General features: G+C 38.9%; 1 protein-coding gene across 1 annotated transcript; it reads left to right on the forward strand.

The window, feature by feature from the left end:
* Nucleotides 1-6,486: 6,486 nt before the first annotated feature.
* On the forward strand, nucleotides 6,487-26,893 carry LOC103049947 (microsomal triglyceride transfer protein large subunit-like). The gene is made up of 18 exons (XM_007421702.3): nucleotides 6,487-6,652; nucleotides 8,969-9,156; nucleotides 11,219-11,350; nucleotides 12,401-12,508; nucleotides 13,466-13,582; nucleotides 14,668-14,807; nucleotides 15,602-15,752; nucleotides 16,701-16,858; nucleotides 17,221-17,389; nucleotides 18,776-18,883; nucleotides 18,985-19,197; nucleotides 19,976-20,190; nucleotides 20,890-20,990; nucleotides 22,371-22,492; nucleotides 23,318-23,539; nucleotides 23,753-23,877; nucleotides 24,889-25,059; nucleotides 26,722-26,893. Exons 1-18 carry the CDS (start codon nucleotides 6,589-6,591, stop codon nucleotides 26,861-26,863), a joined length of 2,646 nt encoding a protein of 881 aa, XP_007421764.1. The 5' UTR covers nucleotides 6,487-6,588; the 3' UTR covers nucleotides 26,864-26,893.
* Nucleotides 26,894-27,896: the final 1,003 nt, after the last annotated feature.

A 27,896-nucleotide genomic window follows, 5' to 3' on the forward strand; every position in this document is an offset into this window, starting at 1 on the left:
TCAGGTTGGGCATGAGAAGATGTGTTTTTTTCCAGATCTGTTATGATCTATAACCTTAATTTGTAACTGTGCCCCATCTCTCCTTTTACAGAGAATTTGCACAAGAATTGAGCAATTTGTAGTGGACTTACAACAGCCTGTAATCTCTCTGGAGCAATACATCTGCATTTAGATTTTTTATTTTCAGCGCTGATTGTTTGCATTTTAAAGAAGTTTCTTATAGTGTATCAATAATAATAATAATAATAATAATAATAATAATAATAATATCATCACCATCGATCAATTGCAAAAGGCAGCTTTACTTGGAACAGCTTATATTCCTGCGACAATACCTTTAACATCATCAAACAACAACATCTGCCTATCCCAAGTCCTTGAGAAAGACCCGATAAGTGGATAAAAATGCCAAATCCAGTCTAAACATCTGCCTGACTGTGCAACCAACCATAATAATAGTTTGATTTTGTTTATCTCTTGTGAGTTTGGTCTCTCTCGCAAGGATACATGGCCGGGTGATTACATTTTAGAAATTTCATTTTTTACTTTTTCACTTTCCAGTAATGGAACACATTTTGTGGACCTCTCATCTTACACATGAGGGTTAGGTGGAGAATGTAAGGTACTCTCGTGGATGATAGGTAGCATCAGCAGTAACTACCAAGCAGCTACATCAGGATAAGAGGTAATGCCAGGGTGTGTAGACACAAGGGACATCTGTGAGACTAGATTTGAAACCTCCAGCATTTCATCTCCAGGCTCCACCATGCCATAAGATTTACACTTTGGAAGCTATGGCATGAATAATTTCTAAGTCCAGTTGTTTGCACATTGATAATTAATTGAAGAAGAATAACTATTTGCTGGGTACAAGCAGAAGAAAAATATGTGAGTTAAGCTAAAGCCATTTATTTTGCATTAAAATGGGTTAAGTGAGCAATTCTGATGCATAAACCTTCCTCTCACTAGAGAAAATCATATTTTTCTGAGATTCTGGTTCCCAATCTCCACCTTGAATTCTAGGAGCTATCTGAGAGCACAGAAGACTCCGACTGCAATTATTTCCAAATATTGTCAGTTTTGCTACGTGACTACACGCTGTTAGAAGAAAGCCTCAAATCACTTATCTGTTCATAATTCCTTGCATGTTTGAGAAAAAGCATTTCCTTTCTTAACTGTGATAGGGAAAATAACACTCCACTATTTTAGCAGCTGCAAATGGCAATGTGGCCATTTCTGCCAGCAATCTCCTGCAGAGGTACTTTTTTAGATTAGCAGTGCGACACATCATTGCAAACACTGCCTAGCCTCCAGGATGACAGCACCACCCTGACATTGACCTGGGTCTACTCAAGTGAATTTTGTACCCAGGCACTGGGAAAGCACTATGGGATTGAATTACTATCTACAGTAGTTCTTATGCCACTATCATAACACAGAACAGCCCCCAATTCAAGGGACTAGTTGGAGTTGATAATGGAGACCCAAGCTTTGAACCACAAATCTATCAAAGATTCAAGTTTTTCAACACAACTGGATGCCAGAAATCCAAATATTCAAAAATGATGAGTATTTCAATGCATTAGTAAATAAATAAAATAAATTCCTACAAGCCACATAATACACAACACAAGGACACTAGAACTACAGTTCTACACAGCTAACATTTCATGATATATTGACATTGAAGCACACATACAAGCGGCAGAGGAACATGACAAAATGTTAAACATCCTTTAATTAACACCCTGTCCTTTATTTTATGAGTGGTTTGTTCTTTATTTTTAAATGGCACTAATTTTTTTTTAACAGGCTGTCTGGAACAAGGGAAAACTAAGAAAAAATCTTACAAGAGGAAAAGCCTTGTAAAAAGCTTTGATAAATTTATTTTTAACCAAGGGAGGAGGGGAACATTATGCTATTTTTGGGTGGAAATAAAATTTCATTTAATAAACTCAATTCTACCCACTTCAGTAGGAAATCCTTGCTTAGATGGTACCAGTCAGTCAAAATGCCACAAAGATCTAATACATATCAGAGTGTAGAATTCAGCTTTCAACCTGTGCTATGATCTCTGATCAGACAGCCTTCCTTAATCTGGCCCTTCCACAAGTGTCAAACTACAATTTCCATTATCCCCTATCAGAAGCAGCTGGTTGGAAATACTAGAAATTGTAGGCACAATTATGCCAGCCTAAGCAAGTTTAAATATAACCTTATCTTTGTGGTCACTTGGATCTTTTGACATAAAAGCTGAGAGACATTTTTAGACCTATGTGATTGCCTGGTGAAAAATGAAAGGATTGCCTAAAATCCCACCTACTACTTCTCAGTTTGTCAGTTGGGTAACTAAATGACTTCATTCTTCATATCGGACTTGACGGAATTTAAATGGCATCCTGAATAACAGGTTTTTAAAAAGGAAGAACCTTTCGTAACTTCCTTTCTACCTGAAGTCAAGCTTTCAGAGAGCCTTCCTCTGAAGAAGAAAAGGAATGCTGGTCCTTGCTCAGAAGCATTAGCCTTATCAAAGTGATCTTTGACTTGAACCAGTTTGTTTGCATTTTCTACCCTGGCACCGTGCATGGCCTAAATCAGTAAATACTCAAATACTGTTTCCATAAGTACCAATCAAGTAACACAATTAACCCCCCAGACCCCTTCACAGAGTGCATCAGATCCTACAAATGGCAAACATATGAACCACGACCTGTTCTTCTGACAATCCTCCCTCCCTCTTTGTTTTTTTTTAGCAGATAGTTTCTATTATTGTGCTTGGGAGCATAAGAGAATAAAATGTTGTTCCTTCTTGCAGGAGCAACTGGGGCAGCCTTCAGAAACTAAAATCTGTTCTAGATGTGAGCAGGAACATGAGAAGAATCTGAAGACATTGGCAAAGGAAAGAGGTTGCACAGACTTAATTTTTCCGCATGAAAAATAGCAGTGTGCTCTCTCGCTCTCTCGCTGCTAGCTCTACAGATGGGACGCCCCTGTCACCACCAGCACCTCCACCACAGCATGAGGTCCTCACTTTGCTTGGCTCCACACTTTGCATTATACCTGCTTTTCCTCAACACTAGGTTCTGCACAACAGCCAAGACCAAAGCCGCCACACCCATGCATACACCCCCACACACATACACACTACTTTAAGGTCATATCCTACCCTAAATACAATCTTAGTGTGTCCATGCTCACATTATGAATAGGGTAGTAACTGGATAAATGTTAAACTGCCCATTTAACAGTGGTTACAGTGTATGATCACAATGATCCCTCATGGACACCCTGAGTCTAATCTGGATCCTGCTCTGATCTTCTCCACATGTATTGGGACTGCAAATTCCATAACTGCCAACCAGCATCAATGTGAATGTGAAAAAGTCTAGTTAAAGTAGATTTGTCAGCTTGATGTTATACCATGCCCTGCTTAGTGCAGCAAAAAGAAGATACTCTTTACTAAGAGAATGGCATTACAAATCAGTCTCTGACTGTTACGTATTTGCAGTTAATTAACCAATTAAATGTGCTTTCTGTCAGCATTGCCAAGGTCCTCCAACTCTGCCGAAACACAGATGAAAACCAAAACCACCAAAATAATTAGGAAGCATTTTTCTCCCAAAGTTTTGTGCTTCCAGCTTCAGCTGGTTCTTCTTGCTATTCATGAAGCCAGATTTTTTTTTGTGTTTTTTAAAGGATTTTCAGAAGTTAAAATGGGAGCGCAAACCATTCCCATTCCCATTCCCACCCTCAACCCCCACCTCAATAGCTGCTTTTTTAAAAAAACAAACTTGAAAAAATAATGCCAATTTTGCAGCTTACATCAGCACAATTTCAAGATGCTGTGAGGATGCAAATAGGCTGTGGAGGGCCATATTCAACCTGTGGATGCAAGTTATTTACTCTTATTCTAGAATTCTATGAAAAAAATCACAGTAATGTAAAGCTTACCAAGCTGTTATGTTATAAGGTCTACCATGGGCAGAGCACATACAAAAAACTGGGTTGGGTCTTAATGCAAATGCTTAACAGAGGCCTCATAGATGAAAAAACTGAACAAATGTGTTTTTTGCATAACTATGATTATAGTCAAAGACCACGAAAATGTTCTAAATCCTATGAAGTGGTGTTCAGTCAATTTCTCCACCAAAATCCCTAAAACCCAAAGCAAGGGGAAACTAACTAAAAGATCAATTATAGGAAGGAATACCAAACGTAAATATTTGATCCAGGTTTTTCTGTACAATAAGCTCTACAATACTGAAATGCTGTTAATATATTGATAATATGTGTTGAAAAGCAAATATACTGTTTATAATCTGGGCATTTTGCATCCTGTCATAATAAAACTTAATATTTACTGTACTGGTAAATGGTAGAAAAGGTGGTAAAAAGGAATAATAGAATAAAGACCTAACGTTTCTGGTGAGTAACTGGTGAATGCCAGAAACACACATCTCACAGGATTTGCCTTTATATCTTAGCCATTATTTATTTTATTTATTTATTTATTACATTTATAACCTACCACAATTATGAGTATCAGACTTTGCAAGTTAAGAGTCAAAACGTTTTAGATCATGAAGTCAGTTTTAGGTGTTTACATTCTGGCATGGAAGAATTTATCAAGAGCCATCAGAGATCAAGCACGATAGATAATGTTTAACTTCACCTTAAATCCACCTTAAATCCATGAAATGGAGTCAGTTCATACATATAGAAGGCCAGGAGTCTTCAGGTTGTGAGAATTACAGTGTAAGCTGCCAATGCTGAATACACTTGTCACACAAACATAAGTAACCAACACAGACATCAACTATGTGGGAAGAAAGGTTCTTCTCCTCCACCTAGGGAATTTGTATAAAACTAAAAGCATATTTTAAATAATATTTTTAAAACCAAAACAATTAAATAAATAATATTTGTTGTTCAGTCATTAAGTCGTGTCCGACTCTTCGTGACCCCATGAACCATATTGCGCCAGGCCTTCCTGTCCTTCACTGCCTCCCTGAGTTTGCTCAGTCTCATGCTCATTGCTTCAGTGATGCTATCTAACCATCTCATCCTCTGCCATCCTCTTCTCCTTTTGCCTTCAATCTTTCCCAGCATCAGGGTCTTTTCCAAAGAGTCTCTTCTTCGCATTAGGTGACCAAAGTATCTGAGCTTGAGCTTCATTATCAATCCTTCCAATGTGAGCAGTCAGTGTGATTTCCTTTAAGATTGACTGGTTTGACCTCCCAGCAGTCCAGGGGACTCTTAAGAGTCTTCTCCAGCACCACAGTTCAAAGGCATCAATTCTTCGGCGCTCGGCCTTCTTTATGGTCCAGCTCTCACAGCCATACATTACTACTGGAAAATAATATTAGACACACACAAACACCAGTTCCATCTAGGTCCCTGAGAGTGAAACATTTTGCACGGGTCTAACAAAGGGAATATTTTTTCAGGGTTGTAAATTTGATTAGGAAGGAAAAACACCTAATCTTACTATGGCAAATTAATGTGTCTATGAGAACCGGCTATTAGCTTACTAAGGCGTGTAAACAATCAGAAGGAATCTAGTAGCACCTTTTCCAAATAATAAATTTGCTTATGCCTCTTAATAAAATTGGATCATCGGAAAAGGTGCTACCATGCTTAGATGTTTTGGCACCATAGACAAACATGGTTTTCTTCCTGTAAGGTGTATAAACATGTTACCCTGAACCCCAAACTCTGCATTGTGCTGACTCAAATTTATTTCCCCCAAATAAATTAATTTGAGGAAGGGGGAGGAACAGCCAGCATAACTGACCCTGAGGGATACTAAAGATTTCTGTCTTGGAAGATCCCATGTTGTTCTTCCCTGGCCTAAAAAAATGTTTGCAGGAAGTATAATGAAATTTATTGGGCTGGGCTGATGGGAAGGCATCTTTTCCCTGAAGGCATTTGTTCCCAAATTCCTTTTTCTTTTTTCTTTTTTCTAATCTTAGAGGGAGGCACAGAGAGCCTTCCATGAAAGCTGGTGAAAGAGAGGCCCCCTCTTACAGCTTGCGAAGTTTCCATGTAAATTACCCCCTTGAGACAGAGAAGGGGATGAAAGCAGGATGGGGGTGCAGTAGTTGTGCAGGGGATAAAAAGGGCCCATTCAGAGACAGACTGATTGACACCAGCAGTTTCTAAAGTGGAGCTTGCTCCCTTTCAAACCTGCAACTTTGTCTTGAAGCATTCTTTCTCTGGACCTTCGCTTTGCTTTGCTTTTCTTTTTTCTTTTTCTTTCTTTCTTTCTCTTTCTTTCTTTCTTTCTTTCTTTCTTTCTTTCTTTCTGTCTGTCTGTCTGTCTGTCTGTCTTTCTGTCTGTCTTTCTGTCTTTCTCTTTCTTTTTCTTTTTCTTTTTCTTTTTCTTTTTGCGGAGTGGCTATTAGTGATTAATCATTTGCTCTTCCCTGTGATGTGTAACTTGGGGATAGGAAGCCAGCCAGGGCTGTGCCTACATGATATGCGAATCTCGGCTGGGCTGCATCTCTGTCGAAAGGAAACCTCCCTGCCCTCCTCCCTGCTGGATTCCTGTTCATTGGCACGTTCAATTTTGCACCCGCAAACCACGCCATGAACTTGCAGGCAGCTTCCGTCTACTGTCTACTTTCCCTTTTTTTAGCTGCTACATCAGAAGGTAAGAGACAGGGCATTGTTGTTTTAGGGAGCAAGAGGAAATTTGAGCATTAATGGGAGACTATTGTCGCTTTTTTTTACCCCAAACCCCTGATGCCAGGCACTCTCTGTAATGCAAGATCTAAAAACTGCATTTCTGGTTTCACACCCCTGGGTTAAAAACTTGGCCTCCAAATGTTGCTTCAAACGCTGAGCATGTGTTGCTTTCTGGGACCATCCAGAAACCCTGATTTTTGATATTTTCAAAACAGCTCATATATGTTTATTTGCTTATCATCCCTGGATTTGCTGTGGAATTTGGGCAGAACTGAAGCCCTAAATCCCTAATGGAAATGCTAATTAACAACTGAAAGCATTCAAAAAGTGGGATTCGCAGAAATTTTAAGTATCCTAACTGCATCACTGCCCGATGAAGTGAAACGTTTCATTTAGTAATGGGGCTCTGAGAGCCAGCTGTTTAGCCTCAGCAAATCTTGAAAAATAAAACTGAGGTGGCCAAATCAAGCTAAAGTATTTCTAACAACCACAAGTATCACCCAAAGAGGTAAATTATGCTATGCAGCTCTCTACATGCCTACTCAACAGACCTTACTTCTGAATTCATTGGGACTTATTCTAGTAAAGAAAGTATAGAATTGCGTCAAACTCGCTTTCAAAGAAATAAATGGGATGGAATATATTCAGGGTTGGCTGGAATGGGTTGTTAAATACTGTACGCTAAAGTTGTAATCCTAAGAATAGTTATCTGATAGTGACTCCTACTGTAAACAATGAAACTTGCTTCCACCAAAACTTTTTTTTTAACGTTTGTAACATTTAAATGTCTGTTAGCATCGGAAATGATTGATGTCTATCCTTCTGGAGAAGGCATTAATTTCCATCTTGCTTATTTTATATATTATCCAGGTTGTTCTTATAATCCATTGAGTCAACCTTGACTCCTGGGGACTACATGGAGTCCATGCAGTTTTCTTGGCAACATTTCAGGGTGGTTTGCCAGTAACATCTCCCTAGGGCTGAGAGAGAGTAACATCACCCAGTTGCTTCATGCCTAAGGTAGAACTAGAAGTCATGGTCTCCTGGCTTCTAATCCAGGACCTATAACCACTATTCCACACTGGCTCTCATAATGGCTATACATATAGTATACCATACACACACACACACAAGCACATATTCTCTGAAGTATTTGATATTAATAAACAAAACCTTTGGCACATGGATCATATCGAACACCCCTTTCCCAATCTGTTGACCTCCAAACATTCTGGCTCTCATTTTAGGATTAGAGCAGATGAGTTTCAAAACATTTGGAGGAGACAAGTTTGCCAAAAGCTGGCTTGGAGGTACAGTGGTACCTTGGTTCACGAACTTAATTCGTTCTGCGACTCTGGTCGCAACCCGAATTGGTCGCAACCCGAATTGGTCGTGACCCGAATCAAATTTTCCCATAAGGTTCAATGTAAATACAGTTAATCCATTCTGACCTCTACGAATTTGGTCGCCAACCGATTTTGGTTGCGACCCGAATCAAATTTTCCCATAAGGTTCAATGTAATTACGGTTAATCCGTTCTGAACCATATGTATTTTTTTTTTAAAAAAACACAAAAATATGACACAAAGTACAGTACGAAGAGAGAGAACGCTAACCTTGCTGGATGCGACTTCTGGCGTGGAGGACAGGAAGGTGGGTGGGGAGGCGATTATTGCTTGGAGGGAGAGTCCCCCTCCCTACAGGAAGCCACGACCACGTGTCACGGCAGGGAAAATGGGCGCGGATCCTGTTCGTCACCCGATCCAGCGTTCGCGAACGGAAGCAAAATTTTGCAAACGGTGCTGTTCGTGACCCGAATTGGTCGTGAACAGAAGCGTTCGTGACCCAAGGTACCACTGTATATGTTGTGTCTTCCTGCAGCTGTGCTTTCTCTTAAAACCATGTAGCTATTGATGGTAATTAGGGAAGGCATTGTACTCAGTGTGGTTTTCACAGTGAAATGTTGATACATTGTTTCTGAAGTAACACAAAGCTAAGTTATAGGAGACTTCAGCCATTCTTCCAACAGGCTCTATGGCTTAGTACATGTTAAATTGTGTATGTTGTGTTTTAATGGCTTAATGCTTGCTTCTGGCTCAGCCTGTTGTGTGAAGCCAACCATTTCTAACTTATTCAATATATGATTAAGACGTATCACAACTTAGTAAAATAAGTGAATCCAGGTTATCCATACTTCTCTTGTGGAACAGTATCAGTGATTCAATGTCTTAGATAAAAGCATTCAAGCTATGTCATGAGGGACTTTTTTCTTTTTTTACAGGAAACTTGGAAACACCTTCTTTCAGGTCAGGAATTCTCTATCAGTACCGATACTCCCTAGCTAGCCAACTAAGTCTCCTGTCAAGACCAACTTTGCAAGGAAGCAAGTTCCAGGCAGAAGCTTTCATTGATGTGCACCTCCTGTGGAGAAACACCAACAATGCAGGCGAGCAACTGCTCCAACTCCAAGTCAGTACTGTTCTTCTCCTCTCTTGGTTTTAAGCTTCTGAGGAAGACACTGCCATTCTATAGAGCAGTGATGGTGAACCTTTTGGGCTCAGCGTGTCAAACGTTTGGAAAATGCCTAACTTGACTCTGCTGGTGTGTCACCACCCCCACCAAACAACAGGGAAACAATTATTTACATATTCATTTATTTTTTTTAATCGTTTATTTATTTTTTTATTTATTTATATATCAAATTTGTCACTGTCCATCTCGTTGAAATGACTCTGGGTGGTTTACAAAATACCATCCAATCTTATGTGGTACTATGTAGGTCTGGCAGAGAAGGCATGCTGCAGGTCCCATCTGCCAGAGAATTATACTTGGCGGGTCCCAGGGGGCGGGCCTTCTCTGCTGTGGCGCCTGCCTTGGGGAATCCTCTCCCTCCAGAAGTGAGATTAGCTCCATCCCTCTTAACATTCTGCAAGTCCCTTAGGACCTGGCTTTGTGATCAGGCCTGGGAGTCCCAGGGGGCTGGGGAGATTTTCTGATGGTTCCCTTATTAATTTTATCCCCTCCTATTTTGTGTGTTTTTACAATTTTTTTATTTGTAATTGCTTTTATGTATTTATTCTTTTTTATTGTTATTCGCCACCCAGAGTCACTTTGTGTGAGATGGGCAGCTATATAAATATGATAAACAAACAAACAAACAAATAAATAATAAAGAAACGTCAGATAATTACAAAAATGAAATACGAGTAAAACAAACTCAGTTTCTTTGGTAACTCAAATAAGGAGAATAGTTGTTGTCGGGTGTTGGTGAATGCTAGCATGCCACCCAGAATGTCATGGCATGTCACCTTGACACACATCATAGATTTGCCATCACTGCTATAGATCCTTTGGTTTTATTTAACTATACTCAGATGGAATATTTCTTCCTATTACCTCTAGGCTTCCAAAGACACATTTGCCAAAAAGCAAGACTTGGCTTCTGGACCATTGTTTTCTGGGCACATGATAATTTATGTCATCATAACTGAAATAGATAGTAATAGCATGTAGATTTAGAAGAGATTAGCCAAGTCTCATTTCCCTACAAATACTTTCCAAGCTTACCTTTGAGGAAACATAGTTGTATAACTTTATACACTGCATGTGGTATCCATGTGTCACCCTGGCCAGTAGTTTTCTATTGAATATAGCTTAAGATAACATAATACTTGAAGAATGCTGGCCGTTGACAATGGAAGTTATGTCCTTTGTACTGATTGTAATAGCTGTAAATTATTTTAGGTTACATTCAGGCACTCATCATTGCTTTTACTTTGAATTCTATTGATAAGATCATCCTAAGTAATTGTTGTTGTTTTTTTACATTTTATTTAACAGCAATAAATATGTTCTATATTAATTATAATTTATTCTATACTTATTCAGTATTTTCTGATATAGAGATCAGAATGTGTTACACGCTCACATACACAAGCCCCTTGGCCAAATACAAGGATAGCTTAGCAAGAAGTAAAAAGCAAGGCAGATTTTATAAATTATAATACACTAGCTAAAGGTAAACTAATTAAATATAATACACTAACAAGTCTAACACCATCTTTTATAAAAGTAAGTGTAATAATAAAACTTTTCACAATGGACCAGTGGTGACACACTGTCACAATGACACTGTTTTTAGAGCTGGTCTGTTTGGATGAAAAAGGAGAGAAAGAAGTGAGAACACAATCCTGTTCTCATTTATCTGGCTCCTAGCCCCATTGAAACCAATGGGGCTTATCCTTATTGGACAATGAACATTGTTAGATACTCCTCCATCCCAGCATTCCATCCAGGTTCTGATAGGACCATTTGTGGCCTAATTCTACACTGCATCTAAGACTAAATACAACTATAGCTTGAATATCTACATTTCCCCCTCATTTCCTTCCTTTCTCCTTTTGAGATCTGATCTACCTTCTTGCTCGAATGCTGGATTCTTGTAGACTGCTTTATGACATAGCGTTCACCTAACAATGCTATTGTTGACTTGAAGCCTCCTGATTTTCTTCTGCCTATTTTGGGGACTTAGCTCCATGACTTACGCATCTATCATGATTCGGAAAAGAAGGATCAGGCTATTAGCAATGACCATTTTGCAAAAGGCTCACTGAATGCTACCGAACTCCAGCAACCAGTTTTCCTCCATTGGAATAATGGGAAGGTACGTAAATATTTCCCTACCTCCAATTGCTGATCGCCCTTTTTCACGCAGGCTTGTTTACATGCTGCTTTCCCTTCAGCTTTGTGTTTAGGTACGTTTTTTTGGCACCCATCCTCAATTGCGCATTGAGACCGTAGCTTTCAATACAAAAAAATGTTATGGTGCTTATCTCAGTAGATGGCACTCCCTTCAGGATGGACAAGCGCTGCTTTTTTAAATGGGAGTAAGTGCGATATCAGAGGGCAGCCCCTGATTCTACCGCTACCTAATACATCAATTGCTCCATATTCCTGTCCAGCCCTCCCCAATCAGTTGTCCTCCAGTTGAACTGAGATTATGGGTCCCAAAATTCCCACCTAATTCTAACAAGTAAAAACCCACGCAGTTTCATGTAGCCAAACGTTTCTCAGTATTTCTCAGTCTGATCTTTCTTATGCAAGCTTTGCCTAAAGACAGATGACCAGGGCTTGAGTATGTGCCAGCCAAATGGTGAGGGCTACTTGTCCCAGTTCCCAGATTCCAACCATGGATAGGAAGATAATGCAGTTGTGCCATGGCGGTGCACCCAAGCCATGGAAAGACATCAGTGCTGAACCATAGTATGTTGGGGGAGTATTTCAAGCAGCCAAATCTACAGTGAGGAGCCAGACAGATTTGAAAGTGCAACCATGGGCCATTTTAATTTAAATAATTTTTTCCCAGATCAACTAAATTTATGCCCCCAGAGTTGGCATCTGACAGGCTGAACTGAGGGCCACCCTCACTCTGAGGCAGGATGATTTAAATTAAAATAGTGTCTGGCTTCTCTCATTCCCTTTACCAGCCAGGTTTGGAGTCCAAGCCAAACGGAGCCATGCCCCAAATAGGAATCTCAAAATTAAGAGGAGCAGAAGGAGGAAGAGAGTGACCACAGTGGAAGGAGAATGCCTCTCCGTGGCATGAAACCCCTGAGTGTTTCTGGTTCATGCCATTATTTCCTGCCATGTATCCTGTGTGTACTTTGTTATCCTTTCCCAAGCATGCCTGTAAAAGCTGGTTTTCATCTTGTAGGTTGAAGCTTTCTACATAAACAAAGAAGAGAACCCTTTAATTTTGGAATTAAAGCGAGGTCTTCTCAGCCTTCTCCAGTTTCAGACCCATTCTGGAACAATGACTGAGGTATAATATAGGATTTCATTGAGTATAGACTATAGCATCTGCAATTCTGACATCTCTCCACTACCAAGCCTTATTTATTTGTTTGTTTGTTTGTTTGTTTGTTTATACGTTCGATTTATTGTCCGCCCATCTCCCCCCAATGGGGAACTCTGGGCGGCTTATTATTATACCTGAATATTGAGTACAGTTCTCTTCACTTTTCCTAAAAAGTGTTTTCACACATTGAAATAAGCTAGGCATTATGGCTTAGGCAAGATTCATAATGACTTGAACGATAATGATTGATAATGATAATTCATTTCATTGATTGATTGATTGATTTCCATTTATATGGCTGTTTTTCTAAAATTCATGACTCTGGGTGGCTACCAATATTTTAAAAACAGCATAAAACATAAAAAACAAGAAATGACAACACACGTATAAAGTGCAGCCAGGGTAAAAACAAACTCATTAATACTAAATCAACGTAACCATTGTAAATTATGCTTCCAGAAACAGAAAAATGTAAACACTGAATAAACAGCACTTATCACAGGCATGGGTTGCTGATCCCAATGACAAGAAAAGTCACAAAAATTACAGTGTGAGATCATGGGGCAAATCGTGCCCTTTCTTACAGAAGCAAGTCATGACTGGTCTGTCCCCCTCAGATATTCCTTTTATTTTTTAAAGCAAGGAGCAAGTACTTTCAGATCCTACAGAATCAGTTTCAGGCAGCTCTGTATTTTGTGTAGGAATCTCTGAGTCTGGAACCCATTGGAAGAAAGTGCTTTTTAATATAAATTCAACCCAGAAGGATCTGATTTATAACAACTGATCTAACACAGTACATGTAGAATAGCCAGAACTTCACAGGTGAAGTCCTTAAAAAAACAAAACATATGTTTGAATTATATAAAGGGCTAATGTTACATCTGCTATTTTAATCACAGTATACCCATTTTTATGGTTTAGGAGGACATTTCTGGGAGCTGTCAAGTTACCTATGCTGTCTCTAAGGATACTGTTTTGAAGACAAAAGACCTGCAGAGCTGCATAAGACCAAAATTTGGATTCAGCACAGTTAACAAAGCAAGTTAATTTTTTTTATCACTTCGTATTGTCTACTTGTTTCAGATATACTACAGTCTGCCTATTAGAACTGCAGGCCACTTCACATATGACAATAAGATATAATGTCTAGTTTATCTTAGTTTACTAGGAACACAGAACTTGTTGGTGGCCTATGTCTCAAATTTCATTCACCCTTCACAGACACACAGATAAAACTAACCCAGAAATGTTATCTAGCCATGATGTCTGAAGCTAGGATTATGATTTCTCATGCCAAACACATCCAGGTTTGTAAGCATACTTAAACCAGTGTTTATTTTTGGCTTCCGAACCTTGTTTGTAGCAAATTAAAATATACTCTGGAATAAAGGTATTGTAGCAAGTGATACCATTTAATCTGGTTTATTGCTATATGAGAAGCCAGGCTCTATCCCATTCTTCATGTTCTAGAGCCCCCCTTTCTGTTCATCACACACACATGCATATACATCCTATCCCCCTAGAACAGTGTTGTCCAAACTTGGCCACTTTAAGATGAGTGGACTTCAACTCCCAGAATTCCCCAGCCAGCATGGCTGGCTGGGGAATTCTGGGAGTTGAAGTCCACTCATCTTAAAGTGGCCAAGTTTGGACAACATTGCCCTAGAATGAAATAGGAAAGCCGTGACCTCCTAGGCAAGAAACCACAACTATTTTGGGCATCAGCCTGTAATTTCCTAAACAAAGGTCACTGCTGGTGTAACTTGACCACTGCCCCTTTTAAGAACATAAATCAGACATTCTTCACCATTATCACTCTTTGGCCCAAACCCAGATTCATGAACACTGATTATTTAGCATAGTAATGCTTTAATGTAATCAGTCAAGCTGTGGATTGAGTTCCTCCATTTCTCCCTGCCAGAATGCAATATATGGGGTCCTTGGTGTTCTCTGAGCTTGCCTGTTTGCTTCCAGATGTTTCATTACCTGATTAGGTGACATCATCAGAGCAAGCAAACAACCAAGCTCAGAGAACACCAAGGACTCCACAGTTCAACCCTGATCTACAAATATTATTTTCTATTGGAGAATGCAATATGATCACATTTCTGTTCTTTTAACAGATTTTTGGACTCCTGTGGCGTCCCACAAGTAAAAGCCATTATATTATGGAAGGAAATCTCATAAAGTCGGCCTTGTCTGAGGAAAGTCATATAATCTGTCAAGGCATAATGTCGTCTGTTGGAGTCAATATCACCTCCAGGTTAATTCTGCATAGCTTCATTCAGTTGGTCAGCATTTTGGAGAAGTCTAATGACTCTCTGTGATTGGCATTAGAAAATATCATCTTAAGTTCCTTGAGGCTGAAGCCAAGATGTGAGGAAAAGCACAGAGGACACAAGACTAGACTGCTGAATGGAAGATAAAGGATAAAAACGCCCATCGAGCTCAGATTCTCTAGTCTTCTTAATAAGAGGACATACATGGTTTGCTATTGCTTTCTTCCAGGATGTGTTTTTACATGCCAGTCTAACCTATAGCTCTGATAGGCTCTGGAAATCTCCTATTCAAATACTAACCAGGTCTGATCTTTGCTAGCTTTTTCAAGGTCAGCCAAGTATGGCTAAGTGCACCATCAGCTAAAATTAGAATGAATGCCTATTTCGGAAAGTTTCCTCAACATTCTAAATTGTCATGTTTTTCAATACTTCAAACATTCCAGTGATCCACAATACATCATTCTGAAGTCAATTCTCCAAGAATGGATCTTCTTGTAATTGAGGGAGGGTGCAAAAGCAAGTAAATGAAGACCAAGCTTGCTCAGTGGCCACAAAATACAGTAATAACTAACTGTTGATTTAAAAAAATAATAGGGAAGGTAATGGATGGAGTACTCTGGAAGAGGGCATAGCTGTCTTCAAACCTGATCAGAACAATGCAACATTTTGTTGCAATTCTCATGCCATGAATACAACATGCAAAGTCAACAGGACAATCAGAAGCAAGAGTTGTGTAAAGGTGAAGGTTCTATCTCCAGCCTCTTCCTTCTCTCCCTAGGCAACATCTCGAATTTCTGACTGAAATGCCTGGATCAAAAGAATTATCCGGAAAGAATCTTCAGGACACGCTGGATGGAGTGCTGGGAAAACCTCAGCCCATTAACTTAACAAGCAAGCCATCCAAAAGGATCTGCAATGAGTGCCCAACTGTGAGTGAGAGAAAATTCTAACCTAAGTCTCGATCACCATTCTGAATAAGTTTGAATCCACTTCTCATAATCTTCAAGCAATGAGTAATGGGAGTTGAAAACCAATGCATAGGCTAACCCTATGACACAAATATTGTAGTGTATAGATTAGGGCTGTACACATTTCAAAAATGATTTAGAAGAAACCCTTCACAGATGCAAGCATAGTCCTTCTCCACTGTTCATTAAAGTATACTGGTCTTCTTACAAGGCTATATGGGATCCTGAAAAAAAAGATGATGTTGCTTTAAAAGTTGAAGTAACTTTAATCAATTGACTCCTTCAAGGAGCAGCATCTTTTTTCATGCTTAGGCTACTGAAAGGAATAGCACAGAGGTGCTGCCCTTGCAGGAGAGTCAAAGCAAATCTTCCATATTAGTTTTGAAGCATGCACGGCCCTAGTATGTATTCCTTTATATAGGATATGTATAAATGTAGCTTTTTCTCTTTCCTTGGACAAGCTTCTTTTGGCATCATCTCATATAAATTACTTTGAACATGTCAGAAAGGATGCAAAGATAGTTTGTATATAATTATAGGAATTCAAAATAATCCTTACAGTTCTTGTCTGATGAACATTCTCAGAATGCAGGGGAATCTACAAATGAGAGATTAAAAAAGTCAAAGTGGTGACCACCACCAGAAGCTCTGACCCTTTTTTCCATGGGTTGCAAATATGAGACAAGTAAACAAGGGCTTTGCTTGGCAGTTGCCATCTTGATTTTTTTTGACCCCCCAACCCCCATCTCAGAACATTTCACACATTCACACATAATGTGAACCTGTTTGGTTTGAACACTAAGTATGAATGGTTGATAAGGGTATAAATACCTTATTTTTATAGTAGTAGAAGGAGCAAGAGTATTTGATTAGCTACAGGGTGTTACAAATTGTTCTTGTTCTTTGTAGCTCAAATCCTACCTGAAAACATTTGCCAAAAAGAAGATCAAACTGGACCTCTCTAAAGCATCAACTACCTGGCATTTTTCCAGAGTTGTGCAGATGCTGCGTGGTGCCAAGAAGAAAGATATTCTTGTGTTACTGAAGAAAGCTCCAGAGAATATGTTGTAAGTAAACTGATTAAACGAAAAAAAATGTGTTTTGCTTTCCTGAGCTCATCCAAAGTACTGCTATTCCTTTTTACAATAATTTAAACCAAGGACCCATTAATTATTTGGGAAATGGGGGGACTTGCATTTGTCCAGGGTATCTGCAGGGAGAGGTCAAAAAAGTCAAGCCCACAACCATGTGACCATGTCCCACCCCCTTTTCATGTGTGTACAATGAGGCTTTGATGCCATACCCGTGGCCAGCATCGTGACTTTTTGTACCACCTTGCAGACAGCCCTGCACTTAATAATTCTTTATGTCCCTTCTGTCTCTGGCCATCCCAACCCTTGAAACCATTTTTGTCTTACTCCATTTTTAGACCCTTCTACATTGAAGCTGCAGTAGCTGCCCGGTCAACACCTTCCTTAATAGCAGTGGCTGAATTTCTGGATTTGCAGGACAGAAAGCAAACGTCCTTGCTGGAAAACTTTTTGTATGCTGCAGCTTTGTCTCCTCGGCCTTCCAAGGAGCTTTTGCGTCTGGTGCTCGTAAGCCCAAGTCATTTCTGCTGCTATATTCTATGTGCTGCTCTTTCCATACCTTGATATTTCCATCTTGCTTACATCTCCTTTCACTTTTGAATAAATGAATGAATATGATGTGATTGTGAGATGCCCAAGTTACAAGGCAACAACTATATTAAGCAGCACTGTAGAAGAATGGAATACAGATTTGATGGGTACATGAATTTGACAAGTCAAAACTTCACTGCACAAAATGAATTATACCATCTCTGACAGGTAGCTGTCCAACTCCACTTAAACATTTCCTGTGATGGGAGAGCTCCCTGTCTCTCAAGGGAATCTATTCCACTGAAAAATGGTTCTTATGATTAGGTTATTTTCCTAATGGTGAGCTGAAACCTTCTCCCTTGTAATGTTCAGCATTTTGTTCTAGTTGGTCCACTCAAAAGAACAAATCTTCTCCACCTTCTACAATTCAGTCTTCATGTAGTAGAAGATTATTTGCTATCCTTCTGTTAACATTCTCCACACCAAGCACATCTAGCTCATAGGATAGCATTTTTACATCTCACACCATCTTGATCACCATGCCCTGGATATTCACCACCATATCAGTGTTCAACTTAAAACATTGTGTCTACCACAAGATGCTGTAATTTTGATTGGAATCCTTATTATAATCTAGAGATATGCTTCTTGAGTTTCATGTTGTTGGTTTCAGTCCAATGTTTTCACTTGTCAAATTCATTACAAATTTTCATTCTGTTTTTATGGTACCAGACACTCTTTATAGCTTCATGACATATGCAACCTTTCCATGTCTTCATCCAAATAATATACTGTATAAAACTGTTGAATAGGACAGCACACTGTGTGGTCCACCTGAGACATTCTGCCAGGTTGATACTGAGCTATTTATGAGTGCTTGTTGCCATAGTCTTTCTGAACTATAAAGATAAAGATTCCTTCAAGCTGCTAGTGACTCCATGGATACATTTATGGAGTTTTCTTGGCAGCAAGTCAGATTTGCCTTGCTGTGTTCTGGGGTGTTTCTTTGACTTGAACCCTACGGCCCTTGAATTTTCTGGTGGTCTACTAACCAATTACTAAGCTGGTCCAACTGTGTTTAGCACTTTGGAGATGAAGTCAAGATTGGCTAGGTGCTGTCAACTTGTCAACATCTGCCAAATGACTATCTCCCATTCTGGAAATTGAAGATCACACCACTGGAGGACATCCAGACTGGAGAATTTTGATACAGCAATATCATCATCTCAGTCAAATGCTGAATGCAGGAAAGCCCTTAAGTTCTTCACTGTTCTTCACCTCAGTTCAAAATGGTAATCCTCTTTAATACACACTTGCACGAAATGCATCCTTTGCTATGACCTCTCTCTCTCTTTCTTGTAGGAGAAACTAAACAGGAAAAACCTAAGCAAAGCCACCTGGGAAACAGGAAACATTGTCGTTGGCAGCCTTGTGGGCAAATTATGTCAGATGAATCTATGTGGGTTGCAGGTGAGTTGATATTCTCCATTCCGCTTCTGCTTGCCAATTTGAGTTTTGACTGTCACAGTCACTCCTTTTGGTTCTTTCTTTCCATCTCTCAAATAAATCAGGATGTCGTGCTTGCAAAGGATACCATCCTGCAAAAACTTCAAAGCTCCAAGAAGGACTCTGAGAAGGTGATGCACCTGTTGTCCCTGAAAAGTGCTCTGCTCCCAGAATCCATCCCTACCTTCCTGCATTACGCAGAGGAAGGTTCACCAGCTGTCTCAGCTGCAGCAGTGTCAGCTTTAAAGAGATACACTAGACAGCACATCTCAAGCACGGTATGGGATATCCCATTATTAAAATAAATCTTTCTAAAAATTAATGTTTTAAACCAGTGCTTTAATGAAACATTGCAGCTGTTCTCTGCCAGGAAGTCCAGGAGCTATATAATTTGATCATTTCTTGACTTACATCAGAAATTAATTCCACCGTTTCCACCGGCTCCATTCCTTCCATCTATCTTGCATGGTGCTTCTTGACCAAACATACTATTGCTTCTCCTACTGGTTGAATCTAGAGACAGATGCACAATAGATCAACATCCAGTTGCTAGCTGGAGTTATGAGAATTGTAGTCCCACAGATTTAAAGAGTCTCAGACTGTGCCCTTAAATGACAGTGATATTGTTTTGAATAAAGTATTTGACATAGTCTTCCTGGGACTGTAGAACCTCAGAAAACAGCTTTGTTAGAAGTGGATTGCATATGACCTTCATGATGCTATTAACTGATTTGAACCAGTCACAGGGTTGTTGTTGTAGGGAAAATAGGAGGTGGGAGCATTAGATATATACACTGCTTTGATGTGACCAAACTAAAAGCAAGATTTAAAAAATGTCTAATAAATTAATAATGCTCCCATTATCCCTTGCCCTTTGTCATGTGCGTACATCTGGTAGAAACTGGAGTTTAACACTATCTTGAAAGATAGAAAACTAGTACGTCAAGGATTCTAGCTCAGTTGGATGGAAGAAAAGTTACCATGCAAAGCAAATTATTAATTGTCATTGCACTAAAAAAAATAGATTGAAAGTCCATATCTGCTTTCTCGCACCAGGTTAAAATGGCAATGAAACGCATTTTCCATCAAGTTCGGAGAAACTATCAAAAGGTTTCAAGGTTGGCTGCTGCAGAAATCCTCTTGGATAATGAACCCTCACCGATGGACTTCATCAACGTCCTGTTGGCCACCAAAGAACTTGCACCAGAAATGCAAAGATATATATTGTCCAAAATTCTAGGCATTGTATATTCTCATAATCATCCAACCAGGTAAAATATACTGAATATTATTAGATAAAAGTATATCTAATAATCTCTCTGCAATAACCAATATTATTTCTTTTCACCTCTTCCTTCAATCAATTAAATAAAACCCAATAAAACTTCTCAATGTAATTCTGCTGCTGCAGATAAAATCTCATATGAGTCAACTTTATGTTAGGCTATATCTTTGATCAACTAGTCCAGTAGCATATTTTCTAACTCACTGCTGATAACCATTCTTTGAGATGGTAGAAATACTTGCTATTCCCATAATTGCATTTCCTTAGAATTTGAACTTTAGGCATGCAAAAAGAAAGCATTCACTGAACTCAGGTTCTCAGCATCTCTGATCTATGCTGGGGCATTCCAGTAATTCCCATAATTCAACTTCCCATTGGTCCACGGTGGCCAGGAGATCAATATTACAGTGAGATTCAGGATGATGCAGAGAAGTAAAACACACACAAACTAAAGAAATCTCCCATCATATAAGATAGGTATCAGATAAACGCATTCTCTAGCACAGTGAGAATGAAATAGCCAAGCATAATCTTCTTTCATAAAGAAGTATATAGGGAGCAGGAATTACAGGACAGAACATTTTGGCAAAATGTTATTAAATGCAACTGGTCTTTTATTGACATTGTCTGCTCCAATTCTTCCATCACTTCCTTCTGTTTTTCTCCACCTCTCCTTCTGATCCAGGCAGGTGATCAAAGACATCTTGAAGGATCCACGGATAAATAATTACTATTTCTTCTCATCCAGTGTTGGCAGTTCCATCTCCTTCTTAGGATTATTAGCAGGTGAATAATGCAGTACTATTTAACAATCTCTCAGAAAGAAATGAGGGAAAAACCCCTTGATATTTAAAAATACCTATGGAAGCCTCCTATAGCAATGCAGTAAAATTCACACTAAGATATCTGAACACAATTGTGTGCCATGAACTAGCACAACCACCAACTCCAAATATATGCACAATAACATTTCAAGTAGAAGAAATATATAAATATGAACTAACTAGATAACCATAAAGTAAGTATTTTAAGTTGAAGTTAACTACAGTATTGACGATTTCATAGAACATGTCTATGTTATTTTCTTAGTAATTAAATGGAACTTTATCTTGCCATTATTTTCTTCCAAGATTTTTTTTCCTTTTTTTTACTCCCCAGCCTAACCTAAACCTGGAATTTTCTGATGTTCTCCCATGCAAGTACTAATCAGGTCTGACCATGCTTAGTCCTTTCAAGTTGAGTGTTGGCTATATGGTGCCATTGACATCATATATTCAAAGACTGATGCCCCTCAAGCACAGGATGAAAGCAAAACACATATAAACATTTTTCAGAAACACCCTTCTTTCTTGCAGTTCCCTAAATGACTATTATTATATATTTTTATTCTATGGAAGAGCATGCTACATCCATAATCCCAAATATAGACATCAGAAAATGAAGGTCAAAGGCAATTTCATCCATACGATAATACTGCTATGGTTATTATGGCATAAAATAACCACAGCAAATACATTTTCAATATACTCCTTTTTCTGAACTGTAGTGTTGCGTATCAGCAAAAGCAGACCTCCGCTAACATTCTGACATCCTAAATAGCCCTATTGCTTGTTGGGGTACTTTTATGTGAGATCACTCTCCAAAGTGAGAGACGTTGATGTAGAGTTGAGATGGGTTCACATGTCTGCATTGATCACTCAACTGTAGGGTCTCAGGGCTCTCATACAATACCCTGTCCCTGGGCTGCATATACCCTTGAGCCCCTTTTGTCAAATTTCACTGCTCCCATAAATCTTGGACCCAAACAATAAAGGCATAGTTTCTTGTTGATTTTCAGCACAAATAAATAAATGAATAAAATAAACAAAAAGTATGTGCTCAGGAGAGACAAAACTTCCAAAAGATACACAAATATACAAAGGCTCTTTAAAAATCCACCCATTTCTCTACCATCATGATGCCCACATCAGTGCTGTCTGCAGCCACCTAAAATAATAAAATAATTGCCCCGGTGCCAAAAATGTGTCTTTTCCTGCACTACAATATACATCCCATGTGGTTCTCTCTTTAGGAAAGCATTTGAAAAGGTGATGAGGTTGTTATTTTCGTGTAAGGCCTCCCAACAGGCCTTTGTAGTGAGTTCTGTCTCCTTTCTCTTTCTTTCAGTCACTGAAGATACATCTTCTACTTTTGGCGTGGAACTCGTCTTCTCAGATTTCGGTCTCCTTCAAAAGAGCACCACTAATTTCAATATTGAAAGTCATGGCCACCAGCTCCAAGCAGTTCAGGTCTGATGGTTTATGCTGTTGATCAAAGTCTCTTCTGCTGTTCAAGGCAATACTAAAGACTTCTGCTAGCTACTGGTTGCCTTCTGGTAGCTAATTAAGTGTCCCCTTAAATTTCTACAGGATACATTTCCATCCATAAAGTCATTCTAAGATTTCCCAAAAGGCCTCGAATGGTTGTCTATACTGACTAGGCACCAGGTAGACAATGAATTCCCTGGATATCATCCAATCAGCTTTGAAATAATGTTACTATTTTATTACAATTCATTGGATTTTAAAGGGTTTGACTAACTATGGAACACTAGTGTAGATTTTTTTTTCCCAGCCAATTTACATTGGTCTGAGTGGCACATTGGGGACAATATTCTAGAAAGTAGACAGGAATAATGTGCCTTTTCGATCACATTAAACATTATAATTTAGTGGCAACTTTTGTACTCCTGATCTGGTACTTGTCTTGGGTCTACTTTCCTCATTTTGGAGCCTTCCAAATATTTTGGACTCCAGTTCTCATGAGCTCTACCTACCATAGTGAATAGTCTTGGCTGATGGGAGTTGTATTCCAATGTGTCTAGACAAGAGCTGTTTGAAGATAATTATCCTATGTTCTTCTTTTCTCTCAAAGCCTTTCATATGCTTCAGCCACCAGTAATTTCACTACTAAGAAAAAAAGCTAGCAGGCATCAGCCAAAGATCTAAAGATGGCCTTTAGTGGGTTTGTCTGGCTGAAATTTGGAAGCAGAGATTACACAGCCTTTAAAAACTTACCAAAATATAAATAGAAGAATCTGGGCATCACACTTTATTTTTCTGTACATCCTACAGGTGGTTGTTGAAGCAAAAGGGCTTGAAGGATTGTTGGGCGGAGACACAACTGAGGAACAGCAGGACTTCAAAGCTGGCATGTCTGCCATTTTGCTTGATGTCCCATTGCGGCCATTGACCTTCTTTGATGGATATTCAGATCTAATGTCAAAAGTCCTTATGAGCTCAGCAAAGCCTATAAATGTAGTCAAAGGGAATCTGCTGTTGGTGGATCATCAACAGGTATTAGTCCTATAGGGTACTGATGACAGCTCTAATATTTTTTACCATTACAGTACATCATAGGCCACCTTGGGAATTTTTATATCTGTACCTGAAAGTAAGCCCCATTGAACTTAGATTTATTTTGGAATGACTATATACCTATAGCTGATTGCACTGTCTATGCCCAAGACAACACTTGAACAATCCAGTAATGGACTATTATTGCTCCAGGCAGTCCCACTTCAGTCTGGTTTGCAAGCTGTGATTACTCTTCAAGTTGGACTTGGCTTAGATATTTCAGCTGATATCAACATGAATTTGTGGGAGCAGGAATTCACTTCAAGTGTCAAAACAAGGTAAGTGAATAGGAACCAATTTCACTTCTAAACAGTGAATTTGGCAAAGTTCATGAAAAGAATTCTTTATATCAACTCATGAAAACCTGTAGGAGGGATATTCTGTTCTCTGGTTATGCTTGTTACATAGCCATTGACAGCAACTGGCTCAAATGGCTGCCTACACTTTCTCTGCTGAGATGTCCTCATTATTTATCATGGAAGCTTTCGCCAACATGGTGCCCTCCAGATGAACTGAAACAGTACTCTGAGAAGTCCTGCTGAACAGGCATGTTTGTATGTAATTCTGGAAATCATTGCCCAACAGACTGGGAAATGTATAGAGTTAATTCTATTTAATGTCATGCCAAGGAGAATTTACCAAATCATTGCCCCATTACAACAACGTAGGTAGCTATGAGGCCCATTGCTTTGGGCTTTTTAATAGCAACCTAGATTCTATAATGAAAGCAACTGGCCTAAACTAAACAGAAGACATGACATTTGATAATTATTTGACTCATGACCTTAAGGAATAAGGAAGATTCCAAATAACCGGTCAAGCATTTATGAACCAGTAGGACTCTTTCTTTAATTATAATAAGCTTGCAGGATATCCAAGGTATTCTGTCCTTGTTTCAAACTAGTTTTTCTCCAGTCTTATGTTCAGATCAATCCAATTTATATCATAATTAATTAATATGTAATTAATATAGTAATTTATATCATACAGAGAATCTTGATACTACAATAAATATTATGGAAGATGGCCATAGGGTGCTGGCCAGATCAGAGACAGCATTCCTCTGAATAGCACTTGCTGGGTAACAATAGCAGGAGAAGGCTGTTGCCCTCACATTCTGCTTGGGGAGCTCCATCTGGCCATCATGGGAAATAGGCTCCTAGTTCAGACTGGTATTTATTCCAATCCAGCAGGAATCTTCTTATATTTTTATAGAGTAGAAAGCAAACTTCAAGAAAAAGAGTGCCCCACTGGTGTCAGTATTGCTCTGTTCCTTTGCCCCAACACAGATGTGCACTGACTATGGATTTCCAAGCTGAATTGGATACTTCCTTCTTTCAAGCCACTCTCAGAAGTCAATCAGACATAGAACTGGGCACAAATGTTGACATTCTTGCAAGACTTTCCTTAGGTCCTATGCTCATGTGTCTGCAGCTTGAAAAGGAACAAGGCTCTTACAGGTAAGCCAGATATAAATTTTAAGCCAAGACAAGTGCTTTTCATAGCTGTGGAATCCAAAACTCAAATAATCTCAGACATTGCTATGAATAGTACTTTATTTTGCTTTAAAATATTTACATCTCTCCTAAGTAATCATGACTTTTCCACTGTGAATATTGCAGCAGGTGCTGTTCCTGACTTCTAACCCAAGTATCTATAGCTCAGCTGAAGCATGCAATGTTTTTCACAATTGCCAGAGGATTAAGCAGGATCTTGCATATGTAAGATCACCACAGATCAAACTTCAAGAGATTCAGTTCAGACACTAAACCATGTTTTTGTTAGAAACTCACACCATGATGCAAATTTCAAACATACAGTATCAATAAAAAATCCACAAAATTCTAAGCCAGATGGTTGTACTAATGCTAGAAGAAAAGGGGGGGGGGTGTCCTAATTTTCAGACATATATTCAGGTTTCCTCAAAGTACCCCTCCCTTTCTTTGACTTTTTGGTTAGAGGCATGCGATAGGACCAGTGGGAGGAACAGGATTATGGGGTCAGATTGTTGTATAACTCTATGCATATGATCATAAGATGCTTCCAGAGGTTAATTATTTATTTATACCATCTATCCCTTATTATTTATTTTTGATTACTGTTTTTATTGTATTTTAATTGGTTTTTTTACTCTTATTTATTGTAAACCACCCAGAGTCGCTTGTTGAGTGAGATGGGCGCTGACTAAATTTGAAATATAAACAAACAAACAAATAAATAAAAATTAGCTCATAACATCATGGAGAGCAGAGAAACTTCTAGTTGAGGCAGTTAGAGATGACAATATTAAGACCTGCTTGAGAAGCTCTTAAAACTCACCCAGTAGATAGGATTGGTTCTTCCTTTGGTAAACTCAAACTATAAAATTTAATTTCCTGTTTATTCCCTCTCTCTCTCAATTTTTAGACAGGGTACATCAATAATTAGGTCTATTTTACTAACATCCTTCTCTGATGGGAAGGCAGGTTTGCAGATCAACCTGTTGAGAAAGTAATTGGGCTCCCTTTGGGACAACTTCCCTTGCTATGTTACTTCTTGTACTGGTGGCAAAGTAGTGTGTTTCAATGGGATTGTTTTAGCAAGGGACTGATCTCTGCCCTTCCTCTCTTTTCCTTTCGCCATTACAAGTGGTTCTTGAGCCAACCTCAGACTGCTGTTTCCCCCCCAAAATTAAAACTCCACAAGATATCTATTAGTCTACATACAGGCTCTCTTCACAGATTACATACTGAGGATCTTTTGTAATGTTTACCTAAAATGGTTACATATAAACTGGACAAACAGATGCTTGAAAACACATTTATCCTAATTACTCTCCCTTCTTCTCCATTATATTAGTCTGCAGAGCGGCATTAGTGGGAAAAGGAAGGAACGGTGATGTTCTCTGTGTTGTTTAATTAAAAGCATGCATATTGAAGATGCAGTTACCACTGGAGAGTCAGGACCCTCAAAATATTTTTCCCCCAAAAAACTATCTTACATGAGGTAACAGAAAGGATGTTAAGTATTGCCTCAAAACTTAATTTTACATACGTAAGGATGGCCCCCTGAACAAACATAGTGGATGCTACATCTTAGATGAGATTAGTTTCATCTATGTTTCATTTTTTTCCTCTTCACAGGGAAAAGTTCTTTGTCTCTGAATCATCCACAAACTATAGTGCTCATATTCGCAAAGGGAGACGGAGTATCGTACCTGGGCATGAATTTCCTTTCTACAAAGCCAACTCTGAAATATGTAAAGTCCTGCTTGCAGGGAAATAATAATAATAAAAGCAGTGTTGTTTTGTCATATCATGGCCTTGCAGGTCCTTTTTTCGTATTTCCTACCTGCTCTACACCATAGTTTTAAAATGGGAAAACTAGAGCCTTGTTCTTTAATGGATCAAAGCCAAAGATCACTTGAAATCATTACAGCCCACTTGTCCAATCTTGAAGCACACAGTCCAACTGAGTTGTAAAGGTGACATCTATCACTGGTCTGCAGAAGCCTATAAGTTCCACCCGCTCATAACATTATTTCAAAACAGTGTAGTCTCAGAGGATAGGTCAACTAAGGATACAATGCAGCTTGCAATGGTTGGACAAATTTGTGTTCTGTGCCTGCTCCATAATAGTGTCTCTCAATGTTTCTATTTCATTTTTTCTCCCAGCCTTTGGCAAGGGTGAATGAAGCCTCCCTTTGTTGTGTAGGTTTTCTTTTTTGTCCCATTTGGTCCTTGTAACCCTCAACTTTAATTCTTTCATTTTTGTCTCTTGCAGTATTTTTTCTTGTTTTTAATGTTTTTACTTGTAAGCCACCCAGACTCTTTGGAAGTTGGGCAGCATATTACTACTACTACTACTACTACTACTATTATTGGTTGCACATTGGATTTCACATTTTTATCCACCTATTGAGTCCTTCTCAAGGACCTGGGGCAGGCAGATGTTATTGTTTGATGGTGTTAAAGGTATCATAGCAGGATGTAAGCTGTTTCAAGTAAAGCTGCCTGTTGCAATTGACTGATGGTGATTTTGTCAATGCCGATGGTCTTCAAGTGATACTTTTGGGATTGCACCCAAGGTGCCTATTACTATTGGTACTATCTTTACTTTCTTTTGCCATATTTCTATTTGCAGGTCTTTGTATTTTGTGATCCTTTCCAGTTCTTTCTCTTCTATTCTGCTGTCTCCAAGTATTGCAATGTCCACTATCCAGACTTTTTTGTCTTTCTTATCAACTATTAAGTCTGTGGTGTTGCGTGACAGATGCCTTTCTGTTTGAATTCTAAAGTCCCAGAGCACTTTAGCTTCT

Source organism: Python bivittatus, unplaced genomic scaffold (assembly GCF_059951505.1).
Source record: "Python bivittatus isolate LINGU-HERP-01145 unplaced genomic scaffold, Pbiv_v1 ctg000400_np1212, whole genome shotgun sequence".
NCBI lineage: Eukaryota > Metazoa > Chordata > Lepidosauria > Squamata > Pythonidae > Python > Python bivittatus.